Source organism: Melopsittacus undulatus, chromosome 6, assembly GCF_012275295.1.
Source record: "Melopsittacus undulatus isolate bMelUnd1 chromosome 6, bMelUnd1.mat.Z, whole genome shotgun sequence".
NCBI lineage: Eukaryota > Metazoa > Chordata > Aves > Psittaciformes > Psittaculidae > Melopsittacus > Melopsittacus undulatus.
In genome coordinates this window covers 54,245,341-54,271,322 of record NC_047532.1, presented here as the reverse complement: position 1 = coordinate 54,271,322, position 25,982 = coordinate 54,245,341, and the positions used below count along the sequence as shown (strand labels likewise).

Sequence of the window (25,982 nt, the reverse complement as noted above, 5' to 3'; positions counted from 1 at the left end):
CTGGAAGGTTTTTGGCAGTAGCACTGGAAGGATGCCTGTCTGGTGACATGGTGGTGAGCAGAGGTGCAGATCTGCAGGCTTTCTGCCATTTGGAGAAGAAATGCTGCTGTTTCTGAAGGGAGGATGATGTGGGGCTGTGTTAGCTAAAAGTAAAAATCCAGGTAGCCTAATAGTCTCCAAGAAAAAGCTGCCAGTAGAAGGCTGGAAAGAGCATGAAGGAGCAAGTGCAGTACCTAGGACTGGTCTGCAGAAGGCCCTTATCTATCTGGGGAAAGGAGTTGGTATCAAGTGGAGGACCTTAAGGAGAAGGTAGTAGTACTTCCCTTTTAGCACTGTTTTGGATGAGGAGAGGTTGTTAGTGAAGCTTTTCAGGGAGAGAGATGTTGGACCAGCAATGGCCTTTTTGTGAGCCTGGCACAAAGCACATGGGTACATCGGGAAAGGGTGCTGGTAAAACGCAGTTGGCAGGGATGGTTGTGACAAAGGGGGTTAGACCATGGGAGAAGTGGGATTAGCCTTGAGCAGTGGAGAAACAGAAGTGGTACAGAGTGTGGTACTTTGTGCCACTGGGGACTTAAACCTGTGAGTTTCTGCTGCAAGTTGGGAATGAAAGAGTCAGTGTTCCAGGGTGATTCAGGAGAGTTTCTTCCCTTAAAAATTAAAGCAGTATTAATGCTGTTTACATCCTGCCATCTTATCTGTAATAGTTTATGCAGAGCCAGTCACCCACATTTGAGAAAGATAAATTTGAACTGGAGCAGGGCCAGGAATGATTAGGGAACAGGTTATTTTCTGAGCAGAGATTGAAAGCTTAAGTAAGCCCCTGACAAAATGAAGTTGGAGAGAGAATGGGGCTGGCTGTAAACACCACAAGAAGGAAGGAGTTTCTTAAAATAAAAACACAGTCACAAGAAGAAACATGCAAGGCAGTCATAAATAAGCTAAGTTAAACCCAAAGGTTGTGAAATAGCTCCAGCATGGTGAAAGGCAGCAAGAAAGGTTATAAAGAGAGTTTATTCCAGTGGCAGCAACAGAAGGGTGAATTAGGTGTCCTGGGATGTCTTGTCCAGTCCCAGGTCTCCAAGACCAACTGCTCATGCATGCCTGTTTAGCTGCCTGGCTCTGGCAAATGCTGGCTGTGGTCATATCCAGGTGCATTGGAAGTTTTAAGCATTATGCTGTGCTTCCACAGCACCTTTCCTCTGAGGATTCACAGTATATATGTAGACTTTACTTTCCCCTTATGGATAGATGAAGGAAATAACTACCTGAAACCTCTGAACAAGATGCTGGGTCAGTGCTGAAGATACCCTGCTGTCTTTGCTTCCCTTCTCCAGCAAATTGAAGTAAACACCTGTGAATCTGTTCAGGTAAGGCTTTGGTGCCTCTGACTCTTGGTGCTTCAACCAGGAAGTGCAGAGATGGAAGTAATTTCACATGAACCAGCCCCCCGATATACTTTAGATGTGCTGCACATCTCTGCTTGAGAGGTGAAAGCTCAGTTTGTTTTTGATTCCTTAGAGTTGAAAGCTTTATTCTGGCGTGTGATTTCAGAGGTAATGCAGAGACCTGGAAAAAAGCAGTTACAAAGTCTACTTGCTTTTCAGCACATTTGGAAATGTGTTTTCTGGTTGTATTTTTCAGGGTGTGTGGATGTAAAATGTATCCACGCCTCTTTTGAGCCTATAAAACTTTAACTTATACAACATAAATAAGAGCTGGACAGCATGGACTTTGTCAAGGCAGGTGTGGAAGCTGTCAGTGTTTGACTACAGTAAGCTGCTGACTGGGGTGAAGGAGGCATCTCTGAAGGGAGGCAGAGATTTGGTTGCTGGTGGTGCCAGGCTGGTACCCACTGGGCTTCATGTGCCCCTCTGGGCATCTCAGTTGGATTTGGATGCAGACATCTTCAAGTCCTGGTTCTAAATCCATGGTTATATGATTCCCCTTCCTGCCTTTCAGAGAAATGGTTTTCCAAATGCTGTTGGCATTTTAATTATTTGGGAATGAGGAGCTCTGAACTCTTGCTTTCAGAATAATTGGGAGTTAACCAGCATGAATATATCTGTAATTATGATGCCACTGGCATTAGTGTGTGGTGATTGGATGCCTGGGTGCTGCTTTGAAAAGCACAAATCTACAGCAAACTTTGGGTTTAGCGATTCTTCAGTGTTTGTTAATTCTCGTGTGTGTGTTAGTTTTTTGTGCTTTTGCAACATTTTACCAAAATGTTTTTGTGGGTTTTTTTGGCAACATTTCACTAAAACAAGCTTCGAACAGCTGATAAACACAGTCACTCAAAAGTCAAACTCTTTAAAGTGACATATATTGCACTGCGTAAGAGCGGGTAAAACTATATATAGGCATGTAAGTAACTATAAAATGTCAGAATACAAGAATAATTTGTCCATAAAGGAAAATGCTGATAAAGTGTTGATTGAAAGAGGATCTTGTATGTGCTGGAGGCTGTATTCTGCCCTTGAAGAAAAAGTGCCAGTGGGGCTTTTGTAACTGAGCAATAATTTTGGGTGGAGTTTTATTTGGAAACCTTTGTGTTTCACTAGAACCACCAGGTGTAACAGTTTCCCATTTTTAGATGTTAAATGCATAGGCTGGATGTGGGTCTGGGAAACCTGATCTAGCTGAAGATGTCCCTGCTTGTTGTAGAGGGATTGGACTAGATAAGCTTTGAAGGTCCTTTGCAATACAAACTATTCTATGATAAATGAGACCAATGTGATGCTATTTTTTCCTGCTACCCAGAGACTGGGCCCAACTTTCTCTCATTTAATGACATCGTAAGATGGACAACCATGCAGTTTTTATTTGAAAGCTTCCTCTAAAGACAGAGTGAATGTCCTAGGACACTGGCTTGCTATATTGCTGGGTGTTCTCTTGATCTTGTTATAGTTTTGTGTTTCTGAAGTCTGCCTTGAGAGAACCAAAGTCTTCTCTGCTGGTTTTGGTTGGGGTAGAATTTACTTACTTCATAGTAGTTAGTATAGGAGTATGGTTTGGATCTGTGCTGGAAACAGTGTTGATAATACAGGCATGTTTTAGTTATTGCTGAGCAGCACTTACACAAAGTAAAGGCCTTTTCTGTTGCTCACACTATCCCTTCAGTAAGCAGGTTGGGGGTGCGCAAGGATTTGGGAGGGGACACAACCAGGACAGCTGACCCCAGCTAACCAAAGGGGTATTCCATACCATATGATGTACTCAGTATATAAAGCTGGGGGAAGAAGAAGGAAGGGGGATACTGGGAGTGATGGCATTTGTCTTCCCAAGTCACCATTATGTGTGACGGAGTCCTGTTTTCCTGGATATGGCTGAACAGCTTTCACATGATTGATGTATTTTCTGGAAAACAATAACTGCGCTGCAGATGGCAGACCCCTGAGCCCTCCTAGCCAACCACCCTCTCTCATAAGGCCCATGTGCCTCAAGGAGGTGCCCAGCCTCATGGCTGCCATTGGCATCTCTGCATGCAGGGAGGCGATGAGGAGCAGGATGTGATCAGCTGGGGCTCTGCTGCTCTGCGGGGCTTCATCCTGCTGCTGGGATGAAAAGCCTGCAGTGCTGCTCAGTAGCTTTCGTGGTGTTTTTTCCTGAGACCAAATCTTAGTTCTTGGCATTGACTTGGCAGTAAGAGGAGTATCTCCATGAGTATGTTCTCTTGCTGGTCCTGGTAATCTTTGTGAACCAAGTGACGCTTGAGGGGCACGGTCACAGCTACTGTCTGTTGCAGTGTGTATCTACTAATTTAAGCCTTAGCTGGGGAATGCTGAGAATAGAAACTAAACAGTGCTGACTGGATGCTTGGCTTAATTCCTGTATGGTGAATTAGTCACACCTGCCTTGGTAACCATGAATAGCCTTTGCTTCTTCTGGCCTAATCTCCTGCAAATGCGAGTTTACTGATAGTACGTCTTTACTTTTTTCCCCTCTTTCCAGTGTTCCTGATATTCTCTGTCGCTCCTATCAGCGCACAGTGGTTATGACAAAAACAAAAGCGGCATAGTTTTCAAGCTGTAAATATCCTCTCTGGAAAGATGACAAATGCAATTGCAGGTCAGGATTTCTAGAGCCAGGTTATAGAATTTCTATTTGGGAGCCAAACCAGCAGAGTCAAAGCCAGGCTGCCACACTGTGTCCCAGGGAAGATGTCACCAGTGCTGTTTGACCCCGTGCCTTCTCTAGAATTTCATCTTGTCCTCTTAGTAGATCAATAGTGCAGACAGGAGAGCTGCGAAATCAGAAGTTGAAAATAAATATGTTCTGGTTCACCTTTGTTAACCAAAAAATTACAAAATACCAAAGGGATTGCTCCTCCTGACCTTCGCATGCCTGTGGGATGGTCCAGTGTGCCCCTCCCTGTGTGGAGATTGTAGCAGAGAAGGAATGATGTGGGATGTGCCACACAGCACATCTGCAGCACTGGGCCTGTTTCCTAAATCCTGCCAGACTTGGGGTCCAGGCAGCTGTCATGCAAATGTTCTGTGGGGAAAACTGTGCTCTGATGCACCGGTGCCTCTGCATATGAAGCTGGCTTGGCTGTGTTTATCTATCTGCCTTCATACATGTCTACACCATGATGGTACATCTGCATGCAGTGCTCTTGCTTCCTGCTGCAGAAGTGCTGTCCACAAATGACTGCAAGAGTAGTGAGGGGAAGCCATTGAAAAATGCCAGGCAACACCTGCAGGTGAGCAAACCCAATTCTTAGGTCGTTGAATCAGTACCAGAGTTATACAGATGTCAAGGAGCCAGGTCACTTGATGGGACTCTGATGCTCACAGGGAGGGGAACAGCCCCTCACCCCAGAACACTTCCAGGGATGGGGCAGCCACAACTTGTCCAGGCAACCTGCTGGGTGGGGCTTGGAGCAGCCTGCTCTAGTGGAAGGTGTCCCTGCCTGTGGAATGGGGGTTGGAGCTGGATGAGCTTTAAGGTTCTTCCAACCCAAACCATCCTGTGGGTATATGATTTCCCATATCTCCAGCTGGTGCTGCCATGTCACTGTCAAGTGACACTACAAATATTATGGAGCTGACATAACTTCCTGAGGGTACCCCTCGGGCAGCAGTATGTGAGCAATATTTCCTTGTGTGTGCATGCACGCATGTCAGTACAGAAGGGAAAGCAGTGTTTCCCTGCATTATGCATGTACATGGTTGTTGCCAGTGACCCCTCCACCACACTCTGCTCCAATGCCATGGTCCACCTTGCTTTTGCTGTCATTTCTTTAGTAAGGGCTCACACTGTGGTGTTTATCCCAACTGTAGCTTGTAGGACGTGCTAATACAGAGGTAGAGCAGAGCCCTTTAACCTCCCCTAAGAGGAGAAAGCGTGGTGGGAGTTTTGGGACAGGCTCCCTGTATGGTCCTCTCTGATGCCAAAGAGCATCGCTTTGCTTCTACCCAGGTTTGGACCCCCCTTGTGGGTGCCCAGTCATCTGAGATGGCTGCAGTGCTGGGCTGTGGTGCTTTTCCCTTTCCCATCCTTGAACCCCAGCTGCCCTCCCTCCCTGCCAGCCCAAGCAGTACCCCTTTTTCACTAGCACAGCTTCGTAATTCAGGTATGAAATGGTTAATTTTCATTTTGGAACATTTGAACAGTCTTGAGCTACGGTGTGGTTAGAGCTGCTGCTGTCAGCTTTCAGGGGAAAGGGAAATAACCATGCCCATCCCATCCACTTTTGTGGAATTTCAACTAAATTTCCATGCATTTCTGTGTAGTTATCTTCTTCAGCTAATTGTGTTTTGCACAATCCATCACAGCTTTGACTTTGTTGCTTCAGTAATGGAAACAGGTTCAGAGAAATTTCTCCACCAGAGACTGAGGTACTTATTAATGTGCAAATTGAAATTACTTACGCTGAAGATGCTTGCAAACCATTTTCTACCAGAACTGCAGAAAAGTTCGTTGATCTGCAGAGGGGAAGAGTTTCACTTGGAGTGAAATACAGCCTTTGCTAGAAATGAATGCAGGAGAAAACACCGAGAGCTGTAATACGGCACTCTAGGTAGGCAAAAAAAGTTTGCAACGTAAGGAAGAAACAATGAAGAATTGATTTGCTCAAAGTTTCTCTTCTTTGCCATGCCTTCCAGACAGCGAGTATTGTCTGCTCACCCAGTGTTCGAGGGCCTGTTCCCTCTTCTCTCCAATGTTCAGCTTTGGGCTTGGAGACCCCTTGGGTGGAAACGTAAATGGGCTTGTAAAGACTTTTGGAATGGGTTTAATTCAGACCTTAAGTGAGCCTGGTTTGAACCTGGCTCCTCTTTCCATAAATCCTCCAGTCCTAGTGAAGAAATGGGTGTTGGGTGAAGCCCAGTACTGCAGGCTTGAAGGATCACCCTGCTTTAGACTTCAAAGCACATAAACTTGCTGCCAATCAGCTGCTACAAGGTGACATGATCCTGGGTCAGGCCTTAACCTTCTCTCCCCTGATTGTTTAAAGCTATTGGGAATGCACTGTTTGGCTTATCAAGGGTAGGCTGGAAATCGCAGCAAAACTACTCAGTCCTCTGGACCTAAGCGATCCCAAGTTACCTGCTGGTCTGGACTTGGGGTAATTTCTGCCTGTGCTGAATTAATTCCAGGGCCATCAAATATTTTTGGCAGTGCACAAACAGGTAATTTAATTCAAGCATATGTGAGGCTTAACTCTGTGTTGATCTTTAGCCTGTTGTCCATGCTCAACTCTCCATCACCCTTCTCCTCTTCCAGTGCTTCAGTGGTTACAGTTCACAATGTTTATTACAGGGTTTTTCTCATCAACTTGGTTGAAAAAAGCTGGTAACAGCCTAAAACTTTGAGGCAGCTTGCTTTCTTTCCCAGGATGGTTAGAGGGTAAATCCAAAACGACAGGGAAATAATGAAATGTGGCTTAAGAGAGAATATTCCACTTAACCAAGGCAGATACCTACCATCTTCATAAGGTGAAAAGATGAAAGCCACAGTAGAGTGCAACTCTACAATGAAATACAATGGTATAAGCGTGTTTCTGCAGAACACTTGTCATGTAATGAATGTATCTTTGGTGGCCTCCTGCTTCTTTTATTTTTGTTGTTGTTGTTTGGTTTTGGGTGGTTGTTCCACTGTTTGTGGCTGAGCTCTGGATGTTTGGGCCTGGTACACTCACAGGGTTATTGCCTTCAGTTGCCAGCTGTGTGATGGTCCCCAGCAGGACTGGCTGATGCTCTGGGCTGGGCACAGGTGTGTAGATTACAGGCAGGTGCTCTGCCTGGCCTGCTCCATGCCATGGGGCCATCCCTCTGGCCACCACTGGCAGATATGTCAGGGGCTCTGTACTGCTTGCTTTGCTGTCCTGTGAGCTGCAGAACATGGGCAGCTCTGTACTCCTCCAGCCACCTGTGAGCAGCACCTTTGCTTTTAGCAATGGTGCACTTGCCATTTTCTGCCTTCCAGGGCAGCCTGCCAGTTCAGCTGATGGGGGATGTTCTGCCACACCCACAGCTGCTGCTCCTGCCAAATAATCCAGGACATTGTGTGTAAAAACATGTGCACAGCACCCAGAGGAGCTACAGGCAAAGGTCTGGTGCTTCAGAGATCAGTGCTTAGTCTGAATGTGTTCTGGACTCCTGTCCACATTTTATGGAGCTTATCTCACCTCCCATAATGGTATGTGTCTATGCAATATGTGGTTTGTGTGTTTGTTTTTTGATAGAAGGGTCAGAATTTAATCTGGAATACCATAAGAAAGGTGTTGTGGGGATACCTGGTATTCTTGCTTATCCATACGTCCTCCAGCATCCAGCCTGTTTTTCAGCATCAGAGAAGTCCCAGCATAGCCTTCATTTCAAAGATGACTCATTTCCTTTCCTGTAACACTCTTACGTATTAGTGCTAATAATACTTCTACAGGTGGAAGTCATTGTTACAAAGGACTGCTGATAAACTTGCTCATCCTACTTTGCCTCTCAGATGAAATCGCAAATGGTAACCTCCATGTTTTTTGTTCTGTTGGAGAGAGTAATTTTGTTTTCAACCCTGGAATTTAAGTAACTTCCAAAGATGTGCTTGCATCCATTTGGAAACCAGTGGCATTAACTAAATAAACCCCCAAAGGTGTTTTCTTTCAGACGCTTGTGCTTGAGCCTTTGTTGACCGTGAGCAGTCTGGGGCAGGGTATTTGCTGACTGCCCTGTGCCCTATGTATCAGGGTGAAGTAGGACCTGCTAGGCATGTCACTGGTGCTGCTGATAATAAGGTGGTAATGTGATTCGTGTGATGAGGGATAAGGGATACAAAGGCACCAGCTTTTCCAGGCACTGCAGCTGGCTGTAAGCTTAGCACTTCCTGTGGCATGTGCTTTGCTGTAGAGAGGGGGGTGGAAGAACGTGATGTTTTGGCTTTTTCCTGATCCTGATTTGTGAATCCTGACGTCTTCATTTTAATTTGAAGACGGTATTTTTTTTTTTAATGGCTGGTGGGAGAGCCAGGGATGCCATGTGGCTGGTGACAAATGTGGCAGCGGATGATCATGTTGCTGTTCTGGCATATGGCTAACACCAGCATAGGAAGGATGTTATTTTAAGACCCCCTCCTTTGCTAGCGGAAGCGTGAGAAGCAGAACAGCGAGCCGTCTCACACAGCAGCAGCTGAGCTCTCATGGCAGACATCATGGCAGACATCTAACCTGATTTTTGTATTAAAAAAAGAAGGTTTGCTTTGTTTTGTAGAGCCTGTTTTGCATATGTCTGGCTGCACCATCCAAAGGGAGGCAGGAACAAATACATCCTCTGGAAACAGCCTGGGTGACTTTTGTTCACTGAAGAATGCTGAAACTCCATTGCCTTTGGGAAGAAGGTGCTGAGGAGCAGAGGATTTCAACCTGGGCATTGCTGAATAGGCTGCACCTCTTGGGCATGCTGTCCAGCTTTGCATCTTGCCTCTGCTTCCCATTGTTATTTCTTGCAGTGACCTGAAAATGCAGCATTTCCCCCAAAAATCACTATGTTGCAGTGCTTATTGAGTTATTAATTAGTTAGCTACTAATTGGTAGCTGATTAAGTCCTTGCTTAAAACTCTGGTGCCCCAAGCAGTGCACAGAAGCTCTTTGTTGCTGGAGAGTTAGGCAGGAGAACTGGTACTTTCATGTTGCCTGTCCAGTTTGCTGCCTCCCCGAGGACGCAAAGGCTATTATTTAATATCCACAGTGGTAGCGCATCCCGGCTGGATTCCCACAGCATCTGGTGCGGTGGGTGGAGTGGGAGCTGCCTGGAGCAGGGCAGCTGGTGCTACCCTCAGAGACCTGCTGCGTGGAGCTGGGCAAGGCAGTGGTTTGAACATGTGGCAGAAAAACTTCTCTTATAGCTGTTTGCTTTGCAAGAAAGAGGTTGTAAGGGATGGGGGGGTTGTGACCCAGCTGTCCATCTCATGCCTGTACTGCTGCATCTCCTCACTGAACCCTCCTTTGGTCCCACTTCTGATCAGGCTACACTGTGGTGTAGTTGTACTGCTTCCTTCACTGACTGGGATAATGGAAACCCCTTTAATAATTCAGAGGATGAATTCTGCATTTGGGGTGGTGGATTTTGCAGGAAAAAGCACATAAATAGAGGTAGGCTGAGTGGGCATTGCCTGTGCTGACTGACAGACATGTGGCCTTTCCTCTTCCCAGATAGTGATGTACATAGGCCAAGTCTCCAAGGACATCCTGAAGTGGCCTCGGCCCCTCTCGCCACCTGTTGTCAAGCTGGAAATGAGGACAGATGCAGAGTATGGGATGCCTTCCACCCATGCCATGGCAGCTACCGCCATCTCCTTCTCCTTTCTCATTGCAACCATGAACCAGTACAAGGTAAGGGGTACAAAAAGAAAAAGAGAGAAAATAAGAGTTAGAAAAGCATGTATCTACTTCCAGCAAGCTACAGAAAACCAGCCAAGCCAAAGCTGTTGCTGCTTCCAGAGGAGCTCCGTATTTATTCTCACAGACATATGTTTTTCACTGTGGTTATCCATAGCTGACTGATAATAGACACAAGAAGAGATTCAGTGGACATCTCCTTTCTTTAGCATGAATCCCGTCAGCGCTGTGGGTGGGCTGCACTACACTGCCCTGCCCTGCCCTGCTGAGGTTTGGGGAGTTCACTGAGTTTTGTACAAGGGTGACCATGAAGGGAGCCATGGTTCTGCTGTGGAAGATGCCCGGTGTCAACATTTCGTGCTCACCCTGTGCCTGCCAAACAGTGCTGTACATTGGGAAATGCTGGCTCCTAGGGAAACCAAAGTAGCTTTATGTAGCCTGGTTTTTGTATGATGGAGAAAAAACATCCTTGGAAATTCTCTGGCTCTAATTTGTTTTAGACTAATAGCATACGACATGAGTGAAAGCTTGTTTGTCGAAGAATTAACAGCAGTTTCACTGTGCTGGCAGTACACTGCTTGAGGAGAGATCTCAGTTATTTTCCCCAGACCTTCAGCCTTTAATCCTTCCAGAAGGTTTATTTCTCTTTTCTCCCCAATGATTATTTTTGTTTAATTTTGTGAATCCAAACATGTATTTCCTGTACTCTAGCAATAATAACTTCCAGGCTGCATCATATTTAAACATGTTTCTCAGTCTTCTAAGGGGTATTTCAAAGATAGACCCATGTAACTAAGAGGGCTCACAGTATGGCCAGAGGTCTTGCTGTCACAGTGTCCCTGGGTGTCATTCCTTCAGTGCCAGTGTGTATGCAGGGACAAAAGGTGACCATCTTTTTAATACAAGGTGCTGTGTCCTGGCGCTGCAGCTCATAGGAATGGAGATTTCTGAATTGCACCAATATCTCTGAATTAATTTAACTTCCAGACTCCTCTGGCCCCAGCCATGAAGCAGTGGACTTTGCTTCTGCCCACAGTGCAAGCATGAGTGAGCAGGTCAGGAGTGCCTAAAGCTGCACTGCCAGCCCTCTGCTCCCTGGTAATTGTATGGTAACTGGTCAGAGCAGCTTGGCAGTGGAATGAGGATGGGCAGGAGGAGCCATAAGATGGGATACTTGTCAGCCCTGGAAAGCCAGATGTATCCCATGTGCAGAGCTGCCTGAAAGACCTGGTCAGCAGCACTTTTTCCTCCTCCTCAATTGATAAGTTCTAGTGGGACATGCAGCTCTTCACAGGCTGTCTTGTACTTTTTGGAACCTGCCGTGAAACAACAAAGCTGCTGTAAAATAATTAAATGATTTAATTGCCTCTATTAAGAAGGAAAAATTTAGGAGTCCATTATGTGGCTATCCTCTGAAGCTGCCCAGGTCATCAATTGCCAATGTGGAGCAGCTCCACCGTGGCCAGCTGAGGGGGGAATAAAGTGGGTGTAAACCCTCCAAAGGCTTAGCGAATTGAGCAAAAGTTAGTGTTTTATGAACCAGGAGTGACATCTTCAGCCAGGTCTGAGCTCTCTGTCCCAAGGGCTGGAGTACCAGAGGGAGGAAAGGGTCAGAAGTGAGTTGTTATGCTTAGAATTTCCACAGACACATTTTTTCGCTGACCTGTGGCCACCCGTGTCAGTCATCAGCCTCTCGGCTGTACAGGCTTGATGTCAAATCGGGTGACTTGATTTCATTTATTTATATTTTGGGTTGGTTTATTTTTATTTTTTTTTCATAAAACTCTCCTTTATAGACTGAAAGGAGCCCACCAGTCCGCTCAGTTGCAGAATTTGAATGAGTGGATTAAGGGCTAATACGTTAAGCTTATTTGTTACCAAATGTGTCTTGGTTTGGGTTTTTTTCCCTTTTTTTTTCCTATTTGAATGTTGATTTATTTCAACACTTCTTCCCATGGTCATCAGCAATTCAGAGAGGGAGTTAAGCAAAGCCAGCTGTATAAGAAGATGAATAAACCTTAAGTATCACAAGGAAGAGCAGTTCTGACTGCACTAATAGCTGGATTAGTTTCAGCCCAGTCACTGATTTTCCCCTCCAAGCCCGCTGCTTGAGCACGATTGATCACACACCTTCTTGTCAGGCCCTGAAGCTATCACCTTCCCTTTGGGTGATCTGAGGCTGCAGTTCAACCTCAGGCATTTCTTGTACAACATGCTGTGCCTTTTTTGCTTAGGGCTTTTAGCACTAACATGGTAGTTAGCACATGGTAGGTAGCACTTGCAGGTAGCTATTGTGGGGAAAAAACCTCTGCAAATTTCCCAAACTTTCCCACACTAACACCTTCACAAAAGTGGGCACTACAGAAAGCGAAATGGTCTTTCAGCAGGATTGCATGTTGGCCAATGTGAGGTCTCCTCTAGGGTCATGTTAATCTCTTTGGGGAAGTAGATCCCAGGAGATGCTTCCCAATTGAGATTCTTATGTTAGTCTGGCTGTTTGGATGTTTAATTTCAGATATATACTGATGTTAAAATGAATAATGGTGTAATCGGGTGTATTTATTTTTCCCTTTTCACAGTATCCATTTGAACTAGGTCTGGTAGCAGCGTTTGTGTTCTCGATGCTGGTGTGTCTCAGCAGGCTCTACACAGGGATGCACACAGTCCTGGTAAGGATGCCCTGCACTGCTCTGTGCCAGTCGTGCCTCCAGCTCTGCTTACCTTTAGTGATTCCCATCTCCAGCTCTTCAAGCGATGTTCATCCTGCCTAGTTCATGTCACTGAGGAATACAGGAGTCATGCCGCTAAAGTTCAGGCTGCTTGTTCAAAGGCAGCTGTGAGGAAACCCTCAGGCTGTTGCTATTTGTGTCTCCAGGGGTACTATTTATCCCATGAGGGAAGCAGCAGTGTGTGTGGGTTGAGGAGCTGGGTGAGGTTGATGTGGCGTCTGAATTGTACTTCTCTATTTTGAAATTGTAATTGTATGGAATGCACTTGGGCAACTGGTGCTGCTCTTGAGCTAAGCCTTTTGTGCAATAGTATCACTGTTGTCAGCAAGAAGTATATCTTGGTTTAGCCTGGGAGTGTCAGGGAAGGAATAGCACGTTGGTGAGTCATGCTGGTGACCAGTGGGGAGCAGACGAGAGGCTAACACATGACAAGCGAGTTGCCCTTGGGGGACTGCAGGACAGCATGTCTCCTGTTAACATATAGGGCTATGCACATAATATTATGTCAAGCTTCTCATTTTTAGTGTGAAGGAAATTCATTCGTAAAGGACTGAGATGCACAAATACTTCATCCAAAGAAAAAAAAATCATAAAATATCTGTGACTTTATATGATGGTATTGATGGGCTCAGTTGTTTAGAGATGTCAGTCCTACTTTTAGAGCAGGTTTCAGTGCAACTTTTATTATGCAGTAGCTGCTTTGTTTCTCATAAGAGGAAACATTATTGATCTGTTATATGCAGTGGCCAGAGGGGTTGTGCAGCTTTCTAAGTATAGATAAAAACTCCCAGCTACTTCCCTGCAGGAGTTTGATATGCATTGTTGGTTGCTTGCATATGCATAAATAATTGCATTTCTTTAACAAGTATGTTTGTAATAAGGGGACTCAATGACTGTAAGAAAGGGATCCCTTGTGAGACTAAGGTTATCTATAAAATAGAGCTTGACCTTCCTTTCCAGGCCCAGTGGATCAAAACTATATATAAAATCAAAGCTTGAGACACCCTTTCTTGGCTAGTGACCTTAAGTCAATCAGTAAAAATTCTTTGCATACTTCCCTCGCTCGTCTATCATAATGAGGCTTCTCTAAATTTAGATGGATTTTAGGGTAAAGAAGAAAAAGTCCTTTGTGCCTTTGCCATGGTAAAAAAGGGCTTTAAAAGAAGAAGCAGCTCCTTCCTTGAAGTGTGAGCAGTGCTGCGTTTCGAAAGGGTCAATGTACTTTGCTTTGCATGACATGGTGGGGACAGAGCTGGGGAAATGCCTGGTGATGACAGCTGCCCAAATGCAATCCCTCTCTCTGTGGCCACATTCACCTGCAATGACAGGTTCCTTTGGGAAAGAAGTGCAGTTCAGAGACGTTTTCCACACTTGGAGGGATGGCTCCCACCCTGAGCTGCCCAACATGCAACAGGGCCAAGGCACAGGAGCTGCTCAGCCAAGCCAGCAGCTGAAACAACCTCTGTCTAATGGATTCTTAACTGAGTTATTAATAGAAAATGAATGCTGACAGGATATAATTATGTATTAAGTGATCATAATATTTTAGGAGAGCAAATGAATGGGTAACATACACTAAGTCAGTGAGTAAGTGAATTTTTCCTGTTTGAGGAACCAGAGAAGGAGTGGCAAGGAGATTGCATCATGCTTTGCTACAGCTGTAGCTGAAGCTCCACTGCACAGACTCATCTTCTGTAGTCCTGGCTCTACAAATTGGTCTGTGTTTCAGCACTGTTGGTGTTGGTTTTGGATCAGGAGCAACCTCAAAAAACACAGTCATGTCAGTAAATGAGATGTAAAGACCTTCTGGAGAGGCATTAAGCTGGTATGCGGGCTAGCTGCACCATTATAACCATATTGAAAGGAATACTATGTGTAGGGAAAAGGGAATAAACACCCTCTTCGTGGGCTGTTACCAGGAGAGCATCACTCAGCTAGAGGGTGGGGTAGAAACGATGCATTTGCACTGCTAAGAGGTAATTACAACAATCCACCTGCACCACCTCAATGCAGGAATATCCCACGTGTGTGGAGAAGCAGAGGAGAGGCAGGGTCCTTCCTTTTAGGTCTTAAATGATGGAGTTGGAGAAGCTGACAGAAAAGGAATCTGGAATTACCTGGGAAGGGAAAAGTAAACATTTAGATGCATCTTGAAACAATAAATCTGTAACTTTTTTAGAGATTATTTTTAGGGAACAAAAAGCAATTTGAGACAATAGAACTGTTCAGATGGTGTTTATATTCTCCCCCAGAGAACCATATTTTAGAAAATATCCATTTACTGTCCATCTTAAAACTTTGGCCCAATTTCTGGTTTGTGCCTCAGCAAGGTGAACAAGTTTTTGGTCTAGCCTCTGCTGGAACACGTTTGAGTCATCTTGTGTTGGAAATGATGGGTGAAGGTGCTCATGTTAGTACACAGTGTTTCAAGCTCATAGAATGGTTTGGGTTGGAAAGGACCTTTAAAGATCACTAGATGATCTTAAGGTCCTTTCCAACCCTAACTATTCTATGATCTATGATCTAGTTCCACTCACCCTGCAGGGTTGATGTGAGCAAGATCACTGCAAATCCTATCAGGAAGAACTTTTAGAGGAGCCCCCAAAGCAGGGGGAGTAAGGGAGGCTTTTAGCCATCATTTAACCCTTCAGGGTCAGAAGTACTTGTTTCTTAATGCACCAGGCATTTGGGTTTTGTGTTTGCTGTGGTGGCAGAGCTAGATCTCCTCCTGGCTGCCATGCATGCTGCTCTGTCTCCAGCCAGCAGCGGGGACTTGGGGAGGCAGCCCCTCACCCCAGAGCCACAGCTGTTTTGACAACCTGAGCAATACTTCAGCTTCCCCTCTTGCAGCCCTGAGTTAAAAGCCATAATGTCCTATACTGGCCAGCATGGGTAGGTTATAGGGAGAAGTCAAAAGGTCACTTTTTATGACCAAAAAGAAGCCTGGAAGTTGTTTCTCTAAACAAAGTAAATTGTTTCTTTTTTCCCTGAGGTGCACTGACTCGGTACACCTACTGGTGATCACACCCCCGGGAGAGGGTTCACTGCAGCCCCCACTCTTAGCTCCTTTGTTGTATCTGGTTTTTTTAACACTACCATTAATCCTGAAATTAACTTAAATATTTTGAAGCTGATAAACAAACAATGACCTGGCATCACTTTACACTCTGTGACAGTACAGTCCTCTTGGGATGAAACAGTAACCTCTAGGAGCAGAAAACAAGGAAGATTTTTGTTTGGGAGAGTGAGTAGCATCTCTCACTAAATGAAAGCATGAAGAGGATTCAGGCAATAAGTGACTGTATACATGATAATAGAAAAAGTGTTATTTTTTCTTTGACTGGAAATATCGTGGAAGATGCTTGAGCACACCGTGTGCAGTGTGCTGGTTCGATATTTTGGGAGCATTTTGTGAGTGTTTGCAATTCCAACCTTAGTTGCAATGGGAAGAGCATAGAAGGGTCTTGCCTTCAGAAAACTTTTGCAATCCTAAACCAAACTGTGCTAGGATCTTGTGAAACAAAAAACCCAGCCCAGTGCAAGAAGGGCAGCAGTGGTGCTGGTACCCATGGACCACGCTGCTACCATGCTTCCTCAGTAATGGGCAGTTTTGCTTCCCAGGCATCACATGTAACTGGATGTTTACCTCATTTTTATTATTTATATATATTTTTAATATACCTGTAGCACAGGAATATATCTTGAATGACTTGCAGTGTGAGAAGCCCAGTAGTAGCCTGTTCTTTAGGCAGCAAACCAAAAATGACAGCTCTAGTTAAAATCAATAGGAGTGAGGGCTCCCCTTGTGTCAAACCCAGGCAGATGCTTGTCACTGCAGAGGATGCAGGAGGTGATGTATGGGAGCAGGGCCGAGATGCATGGCAGAACGGTAGCTTTTAGGGGAGAGATGGAGCATGTGGAGGACTTGTCTGTGCTTTTGGAGCTGGACCATCCCAGCAGAAAAACTGGAGGGTTTAAGCTTTGCTGGTAGTGCAGCACCTTGAGCAAAATTTGTGCCTGCCCTCATTTAAAAATTCCTTTATAATTGTGGGTTTGGAGAGAGGCTAATGTGTTTACACAGGCAGACAGGCAAGAATGTGTTTCCTGGGAGTGCTGACAGCAGCTGGGAAAAGCTAAGGTCCTGCTCCTGGGTGCACAGTAGGGAGAGTCCAGAAAAACAGTTTTTTCTCACAGAAATCAGATCCATCCCTCCTCTTCCCACCTTCTCCATAGTTTAACGGGTGAGGGGGGTTAATCATTAATTCTGCACTGCTAAACATCTTTGTCCAGTGTTGGTCTTGAACTCACACGCTTCTTCTGGGTGTTCAGAAAATCAGACTTCTGCCCATGTGTACCAGAACTAAAGAGAGTCACTACTGGTGGCTGTGGCTGGGTATGTCTCGCACTCTCCAAAAGCTTCTAGTAAGGAATCTCCAAAATGAGAAACCCATACATTAGTGGATAAGAGAGCAGGGAACAGAATAAACCACCAGTCTCCCAGCTTTTTTGATCGGTAAAAAATTCTGAGCATGCACCCTTAATATATGTCTGTTTATTTATGAATTATATACCTGTACTGATATGTACAAAATATAAATGAAAAAGGATTAAATAAGCACTACTTTTAAAATATTTTTCATTTTTTATTACTTAGGAGTGGTGCAAAAAGTATTTTCTTCCCACAGCCTGATGGGTTTCCTTGTGCACCCAGTTTGGAGACTGCTGGTTGGGAGCAGAACTGGTTATCTGAGTCCTTCTTGAAAACTACAGGAGCTGTGTTATTGTATGGTGACACACTGTATGGTCTGGGCTGACCAGGAGGGTAACGAAATTCAGGCAACTTTAATCAGACCCGTAAATAGAGGTTGTCCGTGCCCTGGCTGGGAACTGCTGGAGTCAGCTGCATAAATCTCAGCAAAGTCTTTGTTAGGGGAACATTAATGTTTGGTTAAATGTCTTCAATTGGAACTGAAAAGCACGTGAACAGCTTTTCAATTTCACTCTTTGATTGCACATGGAGGGGGCATTGAGATGTCAGGACTTTCTCTTCTAATATGAGGTGGACAAATAGTGGGGTGGGAGATGGAAGTACAGGGTGGTGATGGGATTTCTGAGCATCAGTGCCGGGACCAACCCTCAGCTCTTTTGTGTTGATGCAATTACTTGGTGTTGTGCCAAACACGTGCCTTCTGGTGTAAAGTTATAATCTAAAATTTGGTATCAAAAGATGGATTATCTTGAAATATTGACACCTAATGGTATTTTATGTATCAGGCATCTGTGAACAACTTTGTGAATTTACATGGCTATCCCCATGTCATAGATGAGGGAATACATGTAAGTGTTGGTCTCTATTCAGAATATGCAAAATGGCGCTGGAAGTTGCTTAAAACCCAATGCACTGGAATCTATTGCCTGGAAGTTATAAAGAGCTAAATTTCAGCCATACTGCTGTAATGCATTTAACAAAAAGTCATTAAATATTTCTGTTGTGGAAAAGTCCCCTCATTCCTGCTTAACTGTAAGTGAAGTTCTTATAAATAATTCATTAGCTTGTGACCAAGCATGGTAGGAGTCAACTGTCATGACTCAGTGAAAAATATAGAATCTTGAGAAGAGGACATTTCTGTCCATGATTTTTCAGTGCATTTCACAGTCAGAGTACAAACTCTGCTGCCTCCTGAGTGATGCAAGGAGAGCAGCACAGGGAAATGTATTATATTGCTTTTTGTCTGGCTGCTCTCATACAGAGGGATTTTGTTAGGGGTTACCTGCTTGTCTGCTTTCCCAGCCATGCAGTTGAAAACAATCAAATTCTCAAAACACCTTATTTACCTCTGTTAATAAATCAGGTTTTAACTATGTGCTTGCCTCAGGCACTTTACTGTAAACTGGATTTGAGAGGCTTGGGCAACCAATTTCTTCCTGATGTATTCCTGCCTGGTGGTGCTTGCCTCTCATCATGGCTGGCAGAAATCATGGCACATTGTGCAGCTCTGCAGTTTTTTCCCCTGCAGCCTGTGTTCCTGGACTGAATGTTTGTCTGTGATAAAAGACAGCATCTTCCTATTTATGCAAAGCAAGCAAGTGATAATTTTACTGTTATGATGAAATTACCTGTAGGATTATGGGAGGGGCTTGTATGAAAGCAGCTTATCTGAGATGGAGCTGTGCATTTGCCTTTTCCATTGAGGTCATAGGTGGATAGTGCCCTTAAAGCATGAAGGCAGATGAGGGGGAGAATCTCACTTGTTTAGGTGAAAAATATAGGTCGACAGATACATTCACATGGGCAGGGCTAAGGCTGGGTTTATGGATTGTTGCATTTTGCTTAGCACAGGCTTCAGGTTGTCACTGTGTGTGGACAGTGCCATTGCTGTGAATTCGGCGCATTCCTCCACTGCTATGCACCCATGAATGCGGATGGTGGTCTTTTATGATGACCCGAGAATATCTGTTTTACCTCCTAGGTCTCACAAAGCTTTTAAATGTGATCTCTTTGCAGGACGTGATTGGTGGAGCGCTGATTTCAGCTGTGTTGCTTGTGCTCTTGTATCCTGCGTGGGACATGATAGATCACTTGCTATTAACTAGTCCCTTCTGTCCACTGCTTTCCATGGTTGTGCCTCTTGTCTTATGTTACAACTACCCCAAACTAGACTATTACAGCCCTACCAGGGGAGACACCACTACTATTCTGGGAGCAGGAGCTGGAGCAACTGTGGGATTTTGGTTAAACAACCAATACGCTGCACCAGCCTACACCAGCAGGAATTTTCAGCTTGGATTTCCTCTGATCACTGGCAAAATAGTGGTGGTTGTGCTAGCCAGGTTCCTCATAGGGATCTTTGTTGTTCTACTGACACGACAGCTTATGAAGAGTGTGGTTCTTGGCATGCTGGGTTATCGATACAAGTTTCCCATTGGAGACCTGGAGGCACGAAGGCGATTGGAAGTCGAAGTCCCATATAAATTTATAACATACTCCTCAGTTGGCTTCAGTGCAACCGTGATTGTGCCACTGCTACACAAGCTGTTAGGATTGATGTGAGTGCAGCACCTTCCTTACCAAGTAATGTATGGCACCACCATTTCAATGATGCAAAGAGTCTGTTGAGGCTGGTAACTTGACCAAAAAGTGTTTTATTCCCTTCTGCACTGGTGTGGTGGTTGACCCTGGCCCACCAGAGCCGCAATATCACCCCTCCTCAGCTCAACAGGGGAGAAAAGATAATGAAAGGCTTGTGGGCCAAAACAAGGACAGGGAGGGATCACTCAGCAATTACCATCATGGGCAAAACAGACTCAACTTGGGAAAAAAAAAATTAATTTATTACCAATCAAATCAGAGTAGGATAAGGAGAAATAAAACCAAGTCTTAAAAAAGTCTCTCCAACCCCTCCCTTCTTCCTGGGCTTGACTTTACTCCCAAATTATCTACCTCCTCCCTCCTAGCAGTGCAGGAGGACAGGGACCGGGGTTGTGTTCAGTTCATCACATGCTGTTTTTGCTGCTTCCTCCTCCTCAGGGGAGGACTCCTCACACTCTTACCCTGCTCTAGCCTGGGGTCCCCCCAAGGGAAACAGTTCTCTACCATCTTCTCCAATGAAAGTCCCTCCCACAAACTTCAGCTCTTCACCAACTGCTCCATTGTGGGTCCCTTCCATGGGGTGTAGTCCTCCAGGAACAAACTGCTCCAGCGTGGGTCCCTGATTGGTTGCAAGTCCTGCAGCAAACCTGCTCCAGCAAAGGGTTCTCTCTGCATGGGGTCGCAGACTGCTTTAGATACCCATGTGCTTCAATGTGGGGTCTTCCGTGGGCTGTAGGGGGAAGGTCTGCTCCAATGCTTGAAGCACCTTCTTTCTCTTCTTCCTCACTGATCTTGGTGTCTGCAGAGCTGTTTCTCACACATCATCTCACTTGTCTCTTCTCTATCTGCAATTGTTGCACAGGGGTTTTTTTTGCCCTTAAATATATTATCCCAGAGGTGCTATCACCATTGGGCTTGGCCTTGGCCAGCAGCAGGTCCATATTGGAGCTGGATGGCATTGGCTTTATGGGACACAGGGGAAGCTTCTCACAGAATTCACCCTTGTGGTCCCCACTGCTACCAAAACCTTGCCATGCAAACCCAAGGTATTGGGAACTGCTGTACATTATTAACTTCAGGTTAGAAATAGCTGACTCCACTGTGTCCCATAGTTAGAGAATAGTGGCCTAGATGACTAAAGCTGACAAAAATCTTTGGTTACAAAGCCAAAATCCCTGCTGAAATGCAGCAGTGTATGGTTTCCTGTGGGGTTGGGGGTACTGGAAGTATGGCTGTGCCTATAGGCTGCTGGTCCTGTGGGGTATGGTGTGGTGTTGCTCCTGCTGAAACAGGAGAGCAAGCCAAGGAAGAGCTTACATTTGAGGCATGGGGGGAGCGAGCGGCTGGGGCAGGGGAAGAGGCAACCAGGCAAGAACAAAGCACCGACCTTGGGGCATGCAGAGCTCTGTCATGCCACACTATCCCTTGGGGCCTAGGGATGAAGGAAGAGTGGCTGAAGATGGGAAGGTGATGTGGAGATGGAGGCTTTTCAAGTGCTGACACTTTCTTGATGTCGGGCTTTGGAGCTTCCTGCTGGCCAGGACAGCAGGTTTCGTCAGCAAGCGTCATTGGCACAGATTGGAGACATCCACATTTGGGTACAGCTGAGCATTTCACTAAAGAAATCTGGTGATTATTGTACTTGTCGCAGTGTCTTCTGACACCACTCCCAGACCTGGCTAATTCCATGTGTATGTTTTTACTCACTGCAATCCCAAACCCTGAAAAGACCCCAGAAAGTAAAACAGAAGAAAGAAAACTCCAACACAAAACATTGTGATTTGTAACAGATTTATCTTGGATATTAATAGGAAAACCTCCACTAAAAGATCCTTTCACTACATAGAACCGAACAGAGTTGTTACGACAATGTTGAGGCTTGTGTTCAAAGTGTTTAACTCCCTTGTCCAGGGGACAGGACAGAGTCCTTCCTGTCATGCAGAGGGGTACAAGCAGTGTCCTTAAACTGTGTCATGGAAGGAGCTGAGTGGTGACTGGTGACTACATGTGATGATGATATGTTGTCATCATTTTCTGGTGCTGCACAGCATTATGGTTGGTCTTCCATGCATCTTGCAATACTGTGTATACTTGTAGAGTAGTAGTTGACTGTTTGTAGGATGGTTGCCACTATAACTCAGGCTGCTTATTTAAAAATATATCTATATATATATAAGCTCTTGGACCAATGAGCTGCTGAGAAATAAGGCAGTGAATGTGGTCTGCTTGGCTACTAAGATATAACACGGTCTGACCGCAGAGCTTCAAGCATCTTCCCAGTGCCTTTCCAGTAGAATGTACAGTGAAAACCAGCTTTTTAAACCACATGCACAAGCCAAGTGTCTTCCTGGCTGCAAGAAAAATTAACCTGAAGAATGTAAAGGAGGTGCTTTGCCATCAGTTGACCACTATAGAATAATCAAGTTCCGAAAGGTAGCTGTGAGTTTCGTCTGAGAAGCAGGAAGCGTGCACGTGAAAGAGCTCTGTGAGTTTAAAACCAGGTCAGTGGTCTCCAGAAGAAACACACACAGAAACTTCAACATTTTTTAGGTTTGTCCAGGCTGCGAATAATCTAAGTCAGGCTGTGTGGACTTTACATGTGCATGCAAACAGCTTCAATGGGTCTTTCAGCAGGGCATGTGCCTTAGGTGAGTGCTGGACCTGAGGTCCCATCCTCAGTCTCCCTCCCTCCCTTACCCCCACACACCACAGAAGCACTGCTCACAGACTTTAAGACACGTTCTGTTAGGAGTGCTTTACAGTGTACAGCTGCATGGCAGAACTGAAGCACTGGGGAGGTGCCACACTGGATGGGACTAGAACTGGGAAAAACTTTGACAGCAAGCTGAGTGTTTAAGCTGTGGGGTGGAATCAGTCCCAAGAAAAGCATGGATTGATGGGGACATTCATCCAGTTTTATGTGTAAAATTTCTGTTCTTAATCACATCTATTTTCTGCTATGATGATTTTATAAATTATATAATGCTTGGATTTATAAAATATGTGCACAGGTATTTTTATCTTTTATAGTATTCACCTGCATGTGATTCATGCAATACATGCAAACTGTATTTGGTTCAAATTTTAAAATACACTTATTTTGCAAAATCTGATGTTTCTCTGTTCGTTTTGTACCTTCTGTTGCTACTTGTAAATGATTGATGTAAAGGGAATGTCACAGTTTAAAAAACTTCCCAAATGCAATCACGCTCCCCTCTTCCAAAGCTGACCCCTTGTCCCCTGCTCAGCCTAGCTGTGAACTTTGGCTCTTCAGGCTCAGGAGGAACACCCTGCTTTTTCTTAAATATAAAAAACTCCTAGTCATCTACTTACTACTGTTTGTTATATCCTTTGCAAATGGAAACATGTAAGTTGCCATGTTGTTAGTGATGTGGGATGGATGCTTGGGCACTGGGAATCTCCTTCACCTGCAGTATCTATCTCTAATAGACTAAAGAGTTAATTGGAAGCCAAATTTGATTTGAAATTGATTTATGCCATTATGGCATGATATCCCATAAACTGCAGAATATTTAATGTTCACTGGGGAGTCAAAAAGGTTAGATTATTGTCGTGGTTTAAACACAGTCAGTCGCACAGTTTCTCTCTCAACGCCTGCTCTGGGAGGGATGGGGAGGAGAATCGAAAGAATGTAACTCCCACGGGTTGAGATAAGAACAGTCCAGTAACTAAGGTATAACACAGATCACTACTGCTGCCACCCATAATAATAATGATAAGGAAATAACAAGGGAAGAGAATACAATACCACCCACTGAAACGAGCCTGACCCAGAAGAGAGTGAGCCCTTCTGGATAACTCCCAGTTACCTCCCCAGGCATAACGTGCTGTGGTATGGAATACCTCTTTGGCTAGTTTGGGTCAGGTGTCCTGTCTCCACTTCCTCCTGCCCTCCCCTCCTCCCTGGCAGAGCATGAGACTCACAAACTCCTTGGTCAGAGTAAATGTTACTTAGCAACAACTAAAAACATTGGTGTTAGCAGCTCTGTTCTCAGCCCGAAAGTCAAAACACAGCGCTGCACAAGCTACTAAGAAGGAGAAAAATTGACTGCTACTGCTAAACCCGGGACAGTTATCAAGGATGTGTATTTGAAACCAGGTAGGGTCATATATTCCCCACAGCATCGTGTCCTGCCTGGAAGAGGCAGGCCCATGGGCCTCCAAGTGCCCACAGTTGACTGGGGTGAACCCTGATTGCTGCAGCATCACTGGGCTGTCAGGAGCAGGTGGGGCTTTCAGCTGGGTTTTGTACTGAGGGTGTGCTTGTGGGATGCTCACAGGACTGTAGCCTTTCCTGCTAGGCCTGGTCTGAAGAGGCAAGTCCTCTGACAAGGTAAGACATGTCACCCTTTCTGTATTTTATAAACCTGAAGCTCCAAGTCCTCACTACAAAACCATGTGTGCCTTCACTGTCCCTACCTCTTCATACCTGCAGTTTGGGTGCCTCTGCATCTCCAGTCATGGTAGAAAATGAGGTTTTGTGGCTGGTTTTCTTGTCACGTTCTGTAGTTGGTAACACAAAGGCATCAGCTGAATCCTCTTGTGTAGGCATGCTTGGTTTCTAGAGTAAAATGCTGCCGTTGATGGGAATGGAAGATAACCTCTAGATATGGAGCATCAGCCTTGGATCCTGGGCTGTTGATTTCTCAGCAGTATTGTCCTGTATGTCCTGATTCAGCACTGCAGTTCTCTATCCCATGGCCTTCCTCAGCTGGAGTGTGGTGCCATGACAATATTTTTCTTGATTTTGTTTGCTGTGCTGTCAAGAGGGATGTAGCAGGCATCTCACCCTTAGCTTAGTCCGCTTTGTTCTGCCTTGAGGCTGCCTCCTTCATATATGCTTGCTCTGCAAACCATTTTCTGGGTACATGGTGCCCATCCAGGCTTTCTTTTGTCAGAGGGCATCTCTTTGTGCTGGTCCCTCAGCACAGAACCAGCTGCTCTGGCAGCAGCCAAATGTTATTGCAGCCCTTGGCAGGGATTAAAAACCAAACCAGCAGGCACTGAATTTGCCTGGTTCAATTTTCCAACAGTAACTTTGCATGACCCCTGCCTCCTAATCCATTCAAGGCTCTATGTGAAGCTGCAAGTAAGATTACACCTTGCTTTCCTGGATACGGGTGATTTAATTTAGGGGATGGAAGAAAATGATCTCAGTTTCAGTTTTAACCCTTCTAATACATGCTGCAAGTTAGGAAACATTTGTACATCAATGAACAGGTTGGAAGCATGGCCCAGCAGCAGGTGGGATCTTGCACATTTGTTGAAACGTGTAAAGCATGACCCTTGTTTCCTGCTATAGAGGTGTCAGAGCACATCACTTCCCCAGTGTCTGTGCAGGACTGTTCTTGCTGTTGGACTGGCAGTGATGGCCATCAGTCTGCTGCCCTGCTTGCCTTCCCTCATGCTGGCTCCATTTCGAGGTCACTGGGCGGTCAGAGGTGTCACATGTGCCCAAGGCTGTGATCCCAGGGACAGCCTCCTGGCAGCAGCACTGCTTTTGCTTCATCTATTCCAAGCTCACCTGCCAAACCAAGAATGATTTAAATTGCAAGCAAGCACACTGCCAGCCTGGAGATGGAAATGGTCCCAGGAGTTACCTTTACATAAATACTCTGGCACAGTAGCAACAAGGAGACCAGGACATGGGCTGTTTGGAAAAGGACCTTTGCAGCACAGCAAGGACAAACCCAGAAGTCAGTACTTATGTCCAGCTGAGTGGAGCTCAGCAGTCACCCTGACAGCACATTAAAACAGGCTTTTACCTCTCCGTTACCAGCTCTTAAGCTTCTGCACTTGTGTCCAGACCCCAAGCAATGATCTATACCCAGAGCCAGCAGGAGCAGGCCAAAAGTAATTCATAATCAGGGATCACTAGTGAAAAATCCAGCTTCCAACTCTACCTCAGAACAAAAATAAATCCAAGTTCAAAAATTGCTCCAAAGTCATCACCACGACCAGACAATGCTTCCTTTGTCAGAGACCATAGCTACAGCAAAGAGCAAATGCAAAATTGAAGTGCTCACAGTGGCCCTCTGTAGCACAAAGCCGTGTGTTAACATACCTTGATGAACTAGGAGCAAGCTGCAAGCATCAGATAATTGGTTTTGGGCTACAAAAGACAATGCCCTGCAGCAAGCATTCTAGAGTTGTATGAAATGTGCCACTGACTACGATTCATAGCTAATCCTGAGCACAGCACTACAGTAAAGCTTGAACTGGAGAGACACAGCAGGGTCTGTGAGGCTGCTGGCACTGCATCTAGCTGTGAGTGGTTGATGGCTCTGAAGACTCTTTTCAGCCTTCCTCT

The 25,982-nt window shown here is 45.2% G+C and overlaps 1 protein-coding gene across 1 annotated transcript in view; it reads left to right on the top strand.

The window, feature by feature from the left end:
* Window positions 1–22,714, top strand: part of SGPP2 (sphingosine-1-phosphate phosphatase 2) — a 39,811-nt gene extending 17,097 nt beyond the window's left edge. Inside the window, exons 3-5 of the mRNA XM_013129389.3 lie at window positions 9,647–9,826; window positions 12,412–12,501; window positions 19,067–22,714. Coding sequence (XP_012984843.1) covers window positions 9,647–9,826; window positions 12,412–12,501; window positions 19,067–19,612 — 816 coding nt within the window. The 3' untranslated portion in view covers window positions 19,613–22,714. The remainder of the gene's footprint in view (window positions 1–9,646; window positions 9,827–12,411; window positions 12,502–19,066) is intronic.
* Window positions 22,715–25,982: the final 3,268 nt, after the last annotated feature.